This window comes from Cheilinus undulatus, linkage group 9, assembly GCF_018320785.1.
Source record: "Cheilinus undulatus linkage group 9, ASM1832078v1, whole genome shotgun sequence".
NCBI classification, from domain to species: Eukaryota; Metazoa; Chordata; class Actinopteri; order Labriformes; family Labridae; genus Cheilinus; species Cheilinus undulatus.
The window spans coordinates 50,025,702-50,040,926 of NC_054873.1; the positions used below are offsets into that span (position 1 = coordinate 50,025,702).

A 15,225-nucleotide genomic window follows, 5' to 3' on the forward strand; every position below is an offset into this window, starting at 1 on the left:
TATCTAGAAAAAAATTATTTTTCCTCGTCTCTGACCTGTCTCATTTCCTCGTCTCTCACCTGTCTCATTTCCTCGTCTCTCACCTGTCTCATTTCCTCGTCTCTCACCTGTCTCATTTCCTCGTCTCTCACCTGTCTCATTTCCTCGTCTCTCACCTGTCTCATTTCCTCATCTCTCACCTGTCTCATTACCTTCCACTCTTCCCTGCTCGTTTCTCTCTAAGCCTTTCATTGATACCTCGTCTTTCCTGCTGTTCTTTTCTCCTCATTACCCTCAGACTGGATCTGGTGAAAGGGTTAAAGATCTGAGATCAGCCCGGTGGTGGAGTTGTTTACTCGATGATAACGTACAGTCCAGTGCGGCCTGACATCATAATACTCCCTTGGTAGTAACGGTTAGAGGGCAAAGAGGCAGCCGCATTATGGATTGATGAATGACTGCGATGTTTGCTCCACAGCCTGATTGATATTGATCTCTCTGGGATGTACCGCACACACACTCAAACACACACACACAAATCCGAGCAGTAGCTCCAGGCGTAGGGGCCACTACTGTGTGTTTACCTGGGCCTAATGCTGAGCGTGTGTATGGGTCCATCTGTGGGCTGGGTATTGAACCCCCTCCCCATAGAGATGTGAGGATCAGCTCAGGTGAAACTGAGGGCTTTGCACACTGCAAAACATCAAATCTAAGAAAGGTATTTTGTCTGATTCCTCTTTAAATAGTCCAGATAAAACAAGTCCGATAGAACTTCATATTTGTGGACATCGTTTCCTAATGCACCCACCGCCAGCCAGGCAGAGGTAGAGTGTTTTAGTCTAAACCAGGCCTAAGAAAACACAGAAGAGTTACAGATCCAGACTACCCCCTCATGATGCTTCCCTCACACTCCTCTGTGACCCGTGGCAGCACACACACCTCTCCTCTGCTGCTATGCTGAAATATCAGGGATTCAGAGTGTCCCACAGTTCATTCCTCACATTTCAGTCTCATCTCCTTGTTAGGGAATGCTTAACATACTTGCATTAGTCTTTGTAATTACTGATCTATTATTAGCTCATCATAGTCTCATCCTCCTTGTGGAAAAAGTCAGTAAAAACATTTTCCTCGTATTTTTGTTGGAGAAATCAGCTGGCTTAGAATAATGATAATAAAACAGAAATGAGACAAATCCACTGGTTCAGATGAGTTTTTGCAGTGCAGCAGCTCCGAGCAGGTAATTCAGGAGGTGAGGAGAGGGGAACCAGACGCCCAGCTTCATCGAGATTCTGGTGTTTTCTGCGAGGGCGAGGAGGCCGGGTCAGCTGATCGATACAGCTCCCAGTCCACCCCACACGGAGGAGAGAGCCGGGAGCTTACCGCCTCCCTCTGTCTGAAGCACTGACTGCAAAGAAATACAAAAGCAGCTGCTGATGTGAGGCGGCGAAGACATGGAGATGATGATTTTAATTGAGATAACATTTTTTTGGAGAGATGGCCTCTGCGGGAGTTGTTTTTCCATCTTTGTTTATGAATACCTGCCTGTTAGTGTGACCCCAAAGAGCCCCCGCTACATTATTCTCCTCCAAAGCAATTACTTTAAAAATCCAGACTAATGTGATTACCTTGCATTTCTCAGAAGATTTCCAATTAAACTGGTACTTAGCACGCACCGTATAACTGTTCTAGTTGAAATGGATCCCATCTAGTGCGAGAGATAAAAGCCGAGGCCAGACGGAGGCCAGAGAGGAGCCGAAAAATAGCAACAGTGAAAGACTTAATGAGTAAGGCGGCGAGGAGGGGAGTTCCACAACAGAGAGACAAAAAGAGAATCAGGGAGATAAAAAAGGAGTGAACTTGTAAAAAACAGGAGAGGAAGAGAGAAAGAGGGATGGCAGATGGGAGAAAAATATTGGTTGAGATTAATGGACTTTAAAGGTCAGTCCAGCATGTTGTATAATTCAGCACACAATAGCTGTGATTGATGTGTGTGCTTTAGGACCTTTTCCTGCTCCACTCCTGCAGTATTCCTCCCCACGTTCAGCCCAGACAGCCGGGCTTTGACTTTAAGCTGCCAGGACTGCAGAATCAGTTAATAGGTTTCCGAGGACCCGGGCTCTTTGTTTAGACAGGAAACAGCTGACAGATCGAGGCGTGGACGCGTGGCGTCTCTGAGCAGGGGCGTCTGCAGGATCTCTGGGCCTCAGGAGGAGTTACACATACGACCCCGGCACCACCAAAGGAAACTTACCGCAATCAGAGTTAGGGATGGGTGACGGATTTGGTATATTCAAATTAGAGGTGTTGAAAGAAATCTGGTCAAGAAGGCGTGAAAATGTGGGTGTAGATGATTCTGCAGCGATGCAGACGCAGATCATAACCAATATGGCCGACATCTTCCTGATATTTGTCTTCAGATTTCTTCCTCTAGTTCCTCGTATTCATGACACGCTCTTAAACTGCTGAATGGCTCTCTCCTGTGTTATTGAGCATGTGCACGTTCCTCATACTCAGCACAGAGATATGTTCTTTTTATGCCCATATAGGGGCATGAGACTGCAGGGCAGTGTGCAAACACAGAAGGCACACAGAAGTAGGAGGAGAGGACAGCAAAGACTTTCTGCCCCAACTTTTCTTGTTCCAAGCACGCACCCATTCGCCTGAACCGTCACTGTTTGGGGGTCAATGTTTGGTGCAGCTAATCACACAATGAATACTCCTGAACCACTAAAAACAAAGAAAACAAAAGTCACAGTATTTACCCACCAGCCTTGGGGGCAGTAATGCTGATTAGTAGTTGCTAACCGCTGTTAAACCACCAACGAAGAAGAGGAAGTAGCCTGCATGTGTGCTCCGCTCAGGCCCCACTACAATGTCCCATCCTGTGTTTACATGAGCTAGTCTGCGGTCCTTCACTCAGGGGTGTAGCTAGGGATTCAGTGCCCCCAGAAAGAATATCACCCAGGGGCCTCCTTAACCAGCTAGCCAAGCAACAAATGCTGCATCAGTTTTACAATATCTCTGCAATTCAGCCAATTAAGCTAGTTCCTTTTGATTCGATAATGACACTAGGTTCTAAGAAAAAATAAATAAAAACACTTTTCATTGCAGGCTTCAGACGGGCCCCTCCCTACCGTGGGCCTGGGTATCAGTCAGAGAGTCTCTATCAGAGTCTCTCCATCTCAGCTGCTGAAGCTTGGAGCTCCTTCAGAGTAGTCATAGGTGTCTTGGTGTCCTCTCTCACTAGTCTCCTTCTTGCACGCCCACTCAGTTAGTGAGGACGGTCTGATCTAGGCAGATTTACACATGTGACATATTCCTTCATTTCTTCATGATGGATCTAACTGAACTCTGGGGGATGTTCAGAGACCTGGAAATGTTTCTATCTCCATCACCTGACTTAGAATTTTCGATAATCTTTACTCTGAGTCACTTGGACTGTTCTTTTGTCTTGATGGTGTAACGGTAGCCATGAATACTGTTGAACCAGTGACTGGACCTTCCAGATACAGGTGTCTTTATCCTGCAATCACTGCCGTCAAGTGGGTGCTAGCACCACTTTGACATTAAAGAGGTTTTATGTCATAAAACTCAAATTATTATATTATCTAGTTAAAACCAAGACAAAGCTAACCGTGGACACTGACCTCATATTTATTTCTGGGCTTCTGTCGGGACCATTCCCATCCCCATCCATCCCCTTCTTCATCGCTTTTTCCGTGTCTTCCAGTAATACATCTTAACTGTGTGATCTTCCAGGGCAGATCAATGTGATGGAAAATCTATTAACAGCCACATAATGTTTGTCTGCTTTGCCCTTTTTTTATTAAGCCTGATGTTATTCTGAATTTGATGGAAACTGCATAAATTCACACACCGTGTCATTTTTTATTTCATCACTTTCCGCTCACGTTGTCGATTTCATTTACACCCGAAGATGTGTTTCTGTGCTCACTGTCTCGTTTTAATTACGAGCGAGTGGCCCCGCTGTGTTAACCCGCTCTCTGGCTCCCCTCAGTGTTGATGCTCGGCCTCTTCCTCTACTCCTGCTGGAGGAGGCACAAGGGCCTGAAGGAGGGCGTGTACCACGTGTCCGCGCACCACGGCGAGTGGGAGGACATCCGGGAAAACGTGCTCAACTACGACGAGGAGGGAGGAGGAGAGCAGGACCAGGTAAACAACCACGCTGCTCTGCACAAACACTCCCTTTCTTTGAGATCTCAGTCTCCTAATGAGCTTTAAATGCCATCAGAGGGTAGGGCCGGGCAATATGAGCCAAAATCCTGATATATTTAACCTGAATGATGCTGCAGGATCTTTATATACGGACGTTTGTTCTGTAAAGAATAACAAACAGATGTGATGATACCAGAATTATAAACTTTATTATGATGCTAGAAAAAAATCGAACTATAATAAACCTGAATGATTCCATAGCAACAGAAATATTGGGCTATTTTTCATAGAAATGATGGGAAATTTCAGGCACACTTGTCTAATTTTTACTGTTGCAAAGCTGAAGAGCACATTTAAATGTAAGAGATTTTGAATTTTGGGCTTTCTTAAGATTTTCCATTCAAACCTGCCTTTGTGCCTCTCTGTACTGACATTTTCTCTGTGCTCTAAATGTCTGCTCAAAATTCCTGCATTCACATGCAAACCAGTTTCCTCTCATTCAGACTGATTCTACATTAGTGAAACTGCTACTGTGATTTTCTCTGTGCACATGAAAACTTTCCCTGTGCATGCTCAAAACTTTTTCTGCATGCTCTGAAGGTGTTTCTGCTTTTGGATTTTCATGTGATCCAAAATCTGCCAATCAGGTTAGTTCTGCCTGTTGTTGCTATGCAGCTCTCCAGGAGATATTTGCTTTGATCTCACTGAGATAGTCCCAACATTCTGTCACACACACACACACACACACACACACACACACACATTTTTAAAGTCTGAGAGCCAAACATGATCATCAAGATTTAACAGTGAATATTAAACTCAGTATAAGATAGTAAAAAGTGAATCCAGCATAAATAGCTGAATGTTATGTCAACCAAACTGAAGTCTGTAGGAGGACGTGAGGTGAAGTTTTAGGGCTTGGAAGTCAACTGAGCTAATGCATGTGTTTGTTATATAGGGCTGTCAATATTTACCTACAGTCCCATTCAAATTTCATTTATTAATTTTTTACAGAATTCGAATTATATTCAAATATTTATGCCAGTTTTGATTTATATGTATGTAAAAAGTTAAGTGCTCCAATCACCGTGTAGTCACACGAGGGGATCCACTTTTTCTGAATCAAGAACAGAGCATTTTTTGTGTTCACTATCGTCCCATCCGAGGAGAAAACCCCCTCCGCCCTGATGGAGGTGCCCGGGATGCACAGGTAATGGCGTGCCAGCCAGGACTGTAGAGCTAACCTGGACCGGACCATTTTCCACCATGACAGCTGGTTACTACGGAGCCCCAGACATGACAGGGTCAAAAAAAAAAAGTTTTGTTGTGGCCACAATATAGCTATAATGTATGCACGAAATACTAATTTATGGCCACAAAATACTAATTCATGGCCACGAAATACTTAATTGTGGCCACAAAATACTAATTAATGGCCACAAAATACTAATTCATGGCCACAAAATACTAAATTGTGGCCACAAAATACTAATTCATGGCCACAAAATACTAATTCATGGCCACGAAATACTTAATTGTGGCCACAAAATACTAATTAATGGCCACAAAATACTTAATTGTGGCCACAAAATACTAATTAATGGCCACAAAATACTAATTCATGGCCACAAAATACTAAATTGTGGCCACAAAATACTAATTCATGGCCACAAAATACTAATTCATGGCCACGAAATACTTAATTGTGGCCACAAAATACTAATTCATGGCCACAAAATACTAAATTGTGGCCACAAAATACTAATTCATGGCCACAGAATACTAAATTGTGGCCACAAAATACTAACTCATGGCCAAGAAGTAGGTATAATGTGCGAATTTAATGCTAACTAATAATATTAATATCATTACTGGACAGCTGGGTAAGCAAATGGAGCGCACCTTCTCTAAGGTCTGGAGGCAGTAGAGGGGCTAAAGCTACACGATGGACAGGGATAGAATGGTTGAATTTTATTTCAGGCGGGGAGTGAGCTACAAAGACATTCTGAAAAGCCTGGCACTGCAAAGAACCATTATTACCCAGAGGCATTTAAACAGAATATCGAGAGCCAGGTTGCTTTACCGGCAGAGGCACGACTTGGACGCTGGGATAGGAAGATGCGCTTTGATTTGCTTACCCAGCTGTCCCGGAATGATATCAATATTAGTAATTAGTATTTCATGCACAAATTATACCTGCTTTGTGGCCCCAAATTAAGGCCCATTTATGCTCAATGTTAAATACGGATATGGACGGAGCCTTCTGTCCGTGCTCCACATTCATTTCGTCCGTATTTCTGCACGTTTCCATAAAGCTTACGGATACGGGCCAAACAGAGCAGTACCACCAGAAACCGTGGGGGCGGTGTTACTGTCACTACCCGATACATAGCTGTAGTGAGACACAAAGAAGAAATAACAATGGCGGAACTTTTTGAGGAAAAGTTGTGTGAGTTGGTTAGAAACGCTGCCTCTGTTTTTGTCTTTTATGCAAGAGGTACATTATCAATACTTCCTCCACGGTCGCCATGTTTGTTTTTGAGTTTGTTGTGGCCATGAATTAGTATTGTGTGCGCACGTTGTAGCTATATTATGTCCACAATTTGATTTTTTTTTTCACCATGTCATGTCTGGGGCTCTGTAGGTCACTGTTGGTGGACAGTGGGCATCGCGGTTTTACTCTCATACATCAGTATTTTTTGATGTAGCGAAGCCTCACTCGCCAAATCACCACCTTGGCAATAAACATCCCCGATGGCCACCATTGCTGCGCCTCTGTGTTTTGGTGTGAAAACTATTGTTCATCATGTCACGTGTCATGTGACGAAACATTTGGTTCCTACACCTACATATGGGTGAAGTAGAGGCCAAGGAGAGAGGGGAGAGACTCGAGAATGATCATAACCAGCAAAAATATTTTAAAAACACACTTGAATAGTAACTTCAGCTTTGGAATATTAATGAGTTTTTAATTAATAAAATTAAATCAAATCAAATTATATTCGAACCTGAAATTCGCAGCAGACTTAATGTGATAGAATGTTGGGACTCTCTCAGTGAGATCAAAGCTAAGATCTCCTAGAAAACTGCACGGCAACAACAGGCAGAGCTCATGTGATTGGTTGACTCTGGACCTGTCCCTGGAGTTTCATCTCAGTCAACTTTGTAGCCTTAAAACTCCAACTCAGTTCCTCCTGCAGACTTTATTTATGTCTGATTCACTTTTTGCTACCTTCGGCTGTTTTTTTAAATTCTGCTGTCAAAGTTTAAGTTTTACTGTGTGTGTGTGTGTGTGACAGAATGTTGGGACTATCTTAGTGAGATTAAAGCTCATGTCTCCTGGAGAACTGCATGGCAACAACAGGCAGAGCAAACACGATTGGTCCATCCTCTACCTGTTTCCTATTGGTTGGTTCATCAAAAAAAATAAAAGATCCAGGAGCAGAGACATGTCTTGAGAAATTTAGAGCACAAACAGAAGAAATCTAAGCACTAAAGCAGGTCTTAGTGGGCAGTTTGGAGAAAACTCTGAGCCCAAACTCATTCAGTCATACTCTTGAAGTGTTAAATTTACTCTTGAGTTTTGAAACAATACTGAATCCATATTAATGCTGCTAGAACAGAGTTTACAGAGTCACACAGTGCTTGTGATGAGAAATATATCAGAAAATAAATAGGCAGTGACTTTGCAGATGCCTGATTGAACAGAAAGGAGACAGTGGAGGCTCATTCATTTAATCTGTGGCTCCACAAATGCTTTCCTAGTAACATTTATGTCTTTGTTATTTCAGCTTCCACACTGGAATTCTCAAAAATATGGAGGTGTACTCTTTGAGTCTCGTTTTGGTTGTAGGGCGTTGGTAGGCCCCAGAACATTCTCTGGGGAGTTTAGGAAAGGAAGCTCTAAAAGGCTTTCAAAATAAAGGTGACTAAAAAATAAGTTTGTTTATCCTGATTTACTTCAAAAAGTTAAACTTTTAAAAATTCCAGATTATTCTCATGCAAAGTGAAACATTTCAAGACTTTTGTTTTAATCTCTATGATACCAGCTTACAAAAATCAAAAACCCACATCTCAAAATATTAGAATATTGTGGAAAAGTCTAGTTTGCAAAGGTTTCCTTTATATCTGTCTGGTTTAGTTCACACAACCACAATCATGGAGAAGACTGTCGACTGGACCACTGACACCCTCCATGAGGGGGGTAAGCCACAGAAGGTCACTGCTGAAGGCCAGACTGGTGCTTTTAGTGTGGAGCTAATCCTGGACCACAGATGTCATCGGAACCTCAGGAGAAAAAGAACTGGACTGCTGTGGTCCCAGTTGTCCAAAGTCCTGTTTTCACATGAAAGTAAATTTTGCATTGCATTTGTAAATCAAGGTCCCAGAGTCTGGAGGAGGATCAGAGAGGGCCAGAATCCTTCAGGTCTTGTAGTCCAGTGTTTCCAGTCTCCAGAGTCAGTAATGGTTTGGGTCCATGTCATCCACTGGTCTTTATCAAGTCCAGAGTCCACGCTGAGAAGCTTTATGGAGATCCTGATTTCCTTTCCACCGTCCCACAGTGAAACCAGAACTACCAGAAACTGGTTTACTGACCCTGGTGTTACTGGGTTTGACTGGTCAGCCAACTGGTCTGATCTGAACCCCATAGAGCCTGAGGGCCATATCAGGCCCACATCTTCCCGTCCAACCCCAGAACATTATTGAATTCAGAAATATGCAGAGGAAAACATAGGTTGACGTAAATGAGGCATCTTTTTAAATTCTGTACAGCTTTTTAAAAACTAAAAAACTGAGATTGATGAAAGTCATCCGTATCGGTTAAATGTTTGATCCTTTTATAGAAATCCACCTGTCATCCACTGTTAGCAAATATGATGCCTGATAGACTCATACTGTATTTTGAGTTCATTCTTGATTGAAATAATAGTTTTCTTTCGACCTCAGGTGTTTTCCTGCCTGAGAATCAAAACTAAAGACCTTGTCTTGCACGGGTTTTTCTCCAATCAGCGCACACCATATTAACACCGGACTCAGTAATGAGAACATAACAGTCCTGATGCATTCAGCTAAAATATCTCAATCGCCCCCTTGTGGCTGGCTATGGTACAGAGACTGGTCTGAGTTTGAGAGGCTAAAAATGGAATACATTTGAAATTAAATATTTAGAAATATGTTAACTAGGCCAGAATTTCTCTTTATTTAAGTTTATTTGAAAGTCCGGCCCCCGAAGCATCCATCAAGAAAAAACCTGGACCTTGTACAAATGTAGCTGAGGACCCCTGCCATAGAGGATCTCTGGAGGATGAGAGACCCCAGACTCAACAATCCAGACCAGCTGAGGACTGCTATCAGAGCAACCTTGGCTTCATAACCCCCAAGCAGGACCACGGACTGATCGCCATGACACGAGCAGAGATGCAGGAATTGATGAGAAAGGAGGTCAGACCAAGCACTGAGAGATAAATGAGGAGGATTTACCAGAAGGTCCACATTTCTGTGTTATTAATCCTGTTTTTGGACTGATGTTTGTGAGATTCTAGTATTCAGAGAAAGTGGGTTTTCATGAGCTGTCAGACGTAATCTTTAAGGTTACAACCAAACAAAAGTCTTCAAATATTTCAGTTTGTTGAGATGAATCTAGAATGTAAGGATAAGTATATCACTGTTAGTGGTTCTAAGTAGGGCTGGGAAATTAATCGAAATAGATTAAATCGCAATATGGCCTGCAGCAATATTTAAATCGCAGAAGGTGCAATTTAATTCAACTTTATTGCAGCAGAGTTGCTATGCATGACATGTCATTCAATCATTAAAGTGCCCAGTCTATAAAAAAATCCTACCTTCATTTATGTAGTTTTTCTCATTAAATATGAGACTGTGAAAAATCATTAAATGCAACAATTCATATCCAATTTGCAAAACGAATCAAAATAATCAGAATTAGATATTCCTAAAGAATTGTTCAGCCCTTGTTTACCTTTTATATCATACTTTGACCTTTTAGGCTACTAATTTTAAATTAAAGTCATATTTCTAACTTTTTAAGTCATCTTTTTGAATTCTAGCTCATATTTTGAAATTTTCAACTCCTAATTTTGGCTTTTTAATCCAATATTTGACCTATAAAACTCCCAAATTTAAATTTTCACATTTTATGTCATATTTTGTCTTTTAAACTCGTGAGTTCAATTTTCCTCTCAAATTTTGACATTTTAAATTAATAATTTTTACTTTTTATATCATATTTTGGCCTTTTAGACTCCCTATTTTAATTTCCAGTCATATTTTTAACTTTTTAAGTCATCATTTTGAATTCTAGCTCGTGTTTTGACATTTTCAACTCCTAATTTTGTCTTTTTAATCCAATATTTTGACCTATAAAACTCACAATGTAAAATTGTCACATTTCATAAGTCATATTTTGTCTTTTAAACCTGTGATTTCAATTTTCCTCTCATATTTTGACATTTTAAATGAATGATTTTTACTTTTGTATCATATTTTGACCTTTTGGACTCCCTATTTTCAATTTAAGTCATATTTTTTAACTTTCTAAGTCATCATTTTGAATTCTAGCTCAGGTTTAGACATTTTCAACTCCTAATTTTGGCTTTTAAATCCAATATTTTGACCTATAAAAAACCCAAAAACCTTAAATGCAACAATTCATATCCAATTTGCAGTACAAGTCAAAATAATCAGGATTAGATATGCCTAAAGAATAGTTCAGCCCTTGTTTAGGAATAAAAGTTTTGAAATAATCAAAATATTGGAGGAAAAAAATTGCAATTAGATTATTTTCCAACATCACTCAGCCCTAGTTCAAACTCTCTTAGTACTAAGGAGACCTGATGGGCAGTTTTCATTTTTAAACCAGCAGTTATATCTGAACTATCACACAGCCCTATCACAGTGACCTTTTAAAACCACACAGAATAAAAAGGTGAGATCAAACTGGGGCTAAAGCAGCACACTCTTTCTAGAGAAGGTGTTAGTCGGTGTTTTGAAGTGAAAACCAAATCCCAGCCCCTGGAGATGCAGGAGTAGGAGCCAATTAAGTGAAATTAAGCAAGTAGACAACAATGGCTGTTTACACCTCTGTTTTAATAGCGCTGCTGGTAATAGCAGCTTTCTCTCCTCTGCAATCAGATAATTAATTACTGGGTTAATCAATGGGGCTGTAGCAGCCAACATCTCTGGCTCTCTGTCTTGGAGTCTCAGGTTCATTTACCGGAGGAGGCATTAGCAGAGCTACACTGCTCTGACTGCAGATTGGTGTCATGTGCCAATGTTGTTTTTAAATTCCAGGAAAAGAGCGTTTATTTCCTCTCCTCTGTCTCTCAGAACGCCTTCAACATGGTGGAGCTGCAGCGCTCCCTCCAGCCCAGCCCGGCCCAGTCACTGCGCTACAGCTACCCCCAGAGCATCATCTCGTACCCGCAGACGAAGCTCCCCCAGGACAACAACAAGAAGGGGATGTCCAACGGGAACGGCAGCGCGGCCATCGCCCTGCGTCTCGCCATCCCGCCCTCGGAGACCGAGTCGCTGCCGTCCCCTCTGACTTTCCGCCGCTCCCAGAAAACCCTCTCCTTCTCCAGCCAGGACTTAGCCCGCTACCTGTGCGAGGTCATCAGGGACATGGAGCACCCGGGGGATCTCGGCAGCATGACCACGCCGCGCCGCCCCAACGGGAAGGAGCGCGGCCTGGCGGCGGTGCGCTCCCTCAGCTCCCTTAGCGCATCTCAGGGTTCAGAGGCGAAGCTTCAAGCGGCTCCGAGCAGCCGGCTGGACAGGTTCAAAACCCTCCGCGCCGTGGTGAGCGATCTGAGAGGAGAGTCCAAGACGGCGGAGGCCCAGAGAGACAGAGCGAAGGAGAGCAGAGGGCAGCTGAACTGTGAGAAGAGCGGCTGAAGCTCGCAGGAACCCAACTGAAGGCTGCAGAGAAGCAATCAGAAGTGCTCGCTGGGAAATCCAAAGGGAGATAATTAAATGTGAAATACTGCAAGACTGGGAGGACGCCCAGGGTGTGTGAAGTCTGCTATACATGTACTGTATCGACGAAACTCTGAGCTCCAGCTCTTTGATATTACAAATGTTTACCAATGAATGACCAGATGTGATGTATTGTTTACTTGGCATTGCACTGTACAGTATTTATCCACAGAGCGCTTTGGGAGCGCCCTGTGTCCAAACTCCTCATGCCATCGTAAAACGTCTGCAAGAACGACACTTAATGAGTTTCCTGCAAGACACGCCGGATCCTTTCGGCTGTTAATGACTCATGAAGCCGTTAATGTGACAAAATCATTTTGGTTCATTTGTACAATCCATTTCTTTTTGAATAAATAATTATCTTTGATAATACTCAGAGCTCCTTCTTCTTCAGACGCCGCTTCATATTTGTCAGGATCCTGGAAAAGTCTTGGACTGGGCTTTTGGAATTCAAGGCCATAAAAATGTTTTTGATTTCAATGATTCTTCTTGTTTGGATGTTTGTCCACTTTATAGTTAACAACAGCGTTTACAGCAGTCTGAGTGTGTCACCCCCACTTCAGTGTCTGAGAGATATGAGCGATATAAAAGAGAAGTAGAAGTCTTCAACCTCAGGGGAAACTCATTTTTAAAGGCTGCCCTAGAAAGTGGAAGACCATGGCATTAACCCAGAAAGGGTTAAAAGTTCTCCGTCTCTGTTCTTTCTGCTTCCTCATGTCTGCATCTCTTTTCTGTCTCAGAGGCAGAGCTGCAGCCGTGCACCTTTATATACCTGTACCAGACTACTGGACTCACGTTAAAGCACAGTTACTCTGGTTAGAATGAGCAAGTACAAGTAAAATTACAGCTGCAAGCAGCGATAACAGGCCCTTGCAACCCGTTGCATGTCGAGGTGTTACGTGAAAGCGGATACGTAGCAACCATTGCGTGCCAGCAACAAGGCGCGCTGCACCCATGGGTTATGTGAGCTTTGCAACACTCACACTGTCACAGAAACAGAGGGTGATACCCGTCATTAATCTCCAGAGCTTGCCATTATTTTGGCAGTAAAACTAATGAGAAGGAGGCATGCGCCCTGAAAATTCTGAATGCAGCTCCAAATTATGAACAATTCACTGTACAGTCATTTTCACAGCTCCTCTTTCTGCTCAGCTTGGCTCAGCCACTGTTTCTCTGTCTCTCTCTCCTGCATGCTTGCAGCCTCACTCCCTCTCCCTCGTGTGCGCGCTCACTCCACAGGAGAAAAAAGACAGAGTGGCTAAAAGCATTCACTGAATGTTCCAGTCATTGGTGATGAAGATCGACCAGAGGAGCAAATAGAGAGCTCAAGACGTGTACAAGTTTGTTTCATCATTTTCATCAATGCTTTTCTATCTATTTCTATCTCCTCTCAAGTATGAAAATGGTCTCCAGCAGCAAAGATTGTGGATGGTAGAGATGTTCTACTCCAGATGTGAAGTCTCAGAGAAGCTGCAGCTAGCTTTAGCCTGTGTTAGCTCAGTTGGACAGGTATGAGGTTGTTGGTTCAAATCTTCGGTGGATTTTTGAAGCTGCTGGTGTAAATCGCTGACTCAGGAGTAAAGAGGACTGCTGGTGTAAATCGCTGACTCAGGAGTAAAGAGGACTGCTGGTGTAAATCGCTGACTCAGGAGTAAAGAGGACTGCTGGTGTAAATTGCTGACTCAGGAGTAAAGAGGACTGCTGGTGTAAATCGCTGACTCAGGAGTAAAGAGGACTGCTGGTGTAAATCGCTGACTCAGGAGTAAAGAGGACTGCTGGTGTAAATCGCTGACTCAGGAGTAAAGAGGACTGCCATAGAGTTGGAGGGTTGTGGGTTTGATTCTTGGTGCATTTTTAAGTCCAGTTCCCAAAAGCAGAGATCAGATCCTCTGAGAAACATGAACAGGTGTGTGTCTCAGTGGATTAGTGGAGAAACCAACTGACTGTGAATCAGGAGGTCACAGGTTCAAATCTTACCATGGGTTCATCTATTTTAAAAGTCTGAGTCCACATCTAGACTTCAGGAGACCTGGACAGGAGCTGGCCTTTCCAATCTAACCAATGTCTTTAAGTTTTCAAGATCTGAGTCCAAATAAAGAAGGAAAAGCCCCTCTGAGGCTCTGCCGCAGGTCTGGCTCTGTAGCCTAAAGAGATAGTGGACTGACTCAGAGTCTGGAGGTTCCAGGTTCAACCCCCATCTTGGTCTCAGTGAATTTTAAAGCCACATCATGAACAAAGAGGAGAAATGCTCCAGGAGAAGAGATGGTAGTGTGAAAGGTATGGTGGCGGTGGCACAGAGGACTGGACTAGACCAGTTCTGCAGGGGATGCTGGGGTTCAAACCCCACTGTGGCCGGTACCTGGATCAAGGCATGCCTGATGGAGAAGGGGGGACGCGGCGCCCCCCTGGGGGGCCATCAGAGATGTAAGTGGGGGGTTATGCAACAAAAACGCAGACACAGCTGGAGCTTTACAGGATGGAGTCTTTATTTGCATGCATGGATGATCACTGAGCCCTCATGGGGACTTCATCTCCTCCGCTGTAGAAACAGGAAATACTCACCACGCTCTCCTCCAGGGTCAGGGTACCAAAGTATCTTTTATTTTGAAAGGGCCTGGAGGGTCAGGGTACCAAAGTATCTTTTATTTTGAAAGGACATCTGAACGTACGGAAATCAAGAAAACAAACAACTTCACTCGTTTTTCGATTCTAGACACAAATCGAAAAACGAGTGAAGTTGTCATTCTCCTCGATTTCCCTTACCTTCAGATGCCCTTTCAAAATAAAAGATACTTTGGTTCCCTGACCCTCCAGGCCCTTCAGGTCCTCTCTGGTTTGCTCCCTCTGCTCATTCAGCAGTCTGCAAACAGAAACCACATGAACTCACATTCCACATAAATAAACGTACGGATGAGTCCTTTACTCACATGAGTTTCTGCAGCTTGGCGTCCTTCTCCTGCTCTTCAGTCTTCAGGTTGTCCTAGTCTGATATCAGCCTCTCCTGCTCCAGCAGCAGACCCTGGTTCAGACTGAGAGGAGACGCTCGCTCAGCTCTGATTGGGCGTTTTTTAACGG

General features: G+C 43.1%; 1 protein-coding gene across 1 annotated transcript in view; it reads left to right on the forward strand.

The window, feature by feature from the left end:
• Positions 1 to 12,087, forward strand: part of LOC121514750 (neural-cadherin-like) — a 244,359-nt gene extending 232,272 nt beyond the window's left edge. The window contains exons 33-34 of the mRNA XM_041795036.1: positions 3,998 to 4,152; positions 11,503 to 12,087. Coding sequence (XP_041650970.1) covers positions 3,998 to 4,152; positions 11,503 to 12,069 — 722 coding nt within the window. The 3' untranslated portion in view covers positions 12,070 to 12,087. The remainder of the gene's footprint in view (positions 1 to 3,997; positions 4,153 to 11,502) is intronic.
• Positions 12,088 to 15,225: the final 3,138 nt, after the last annotated feature.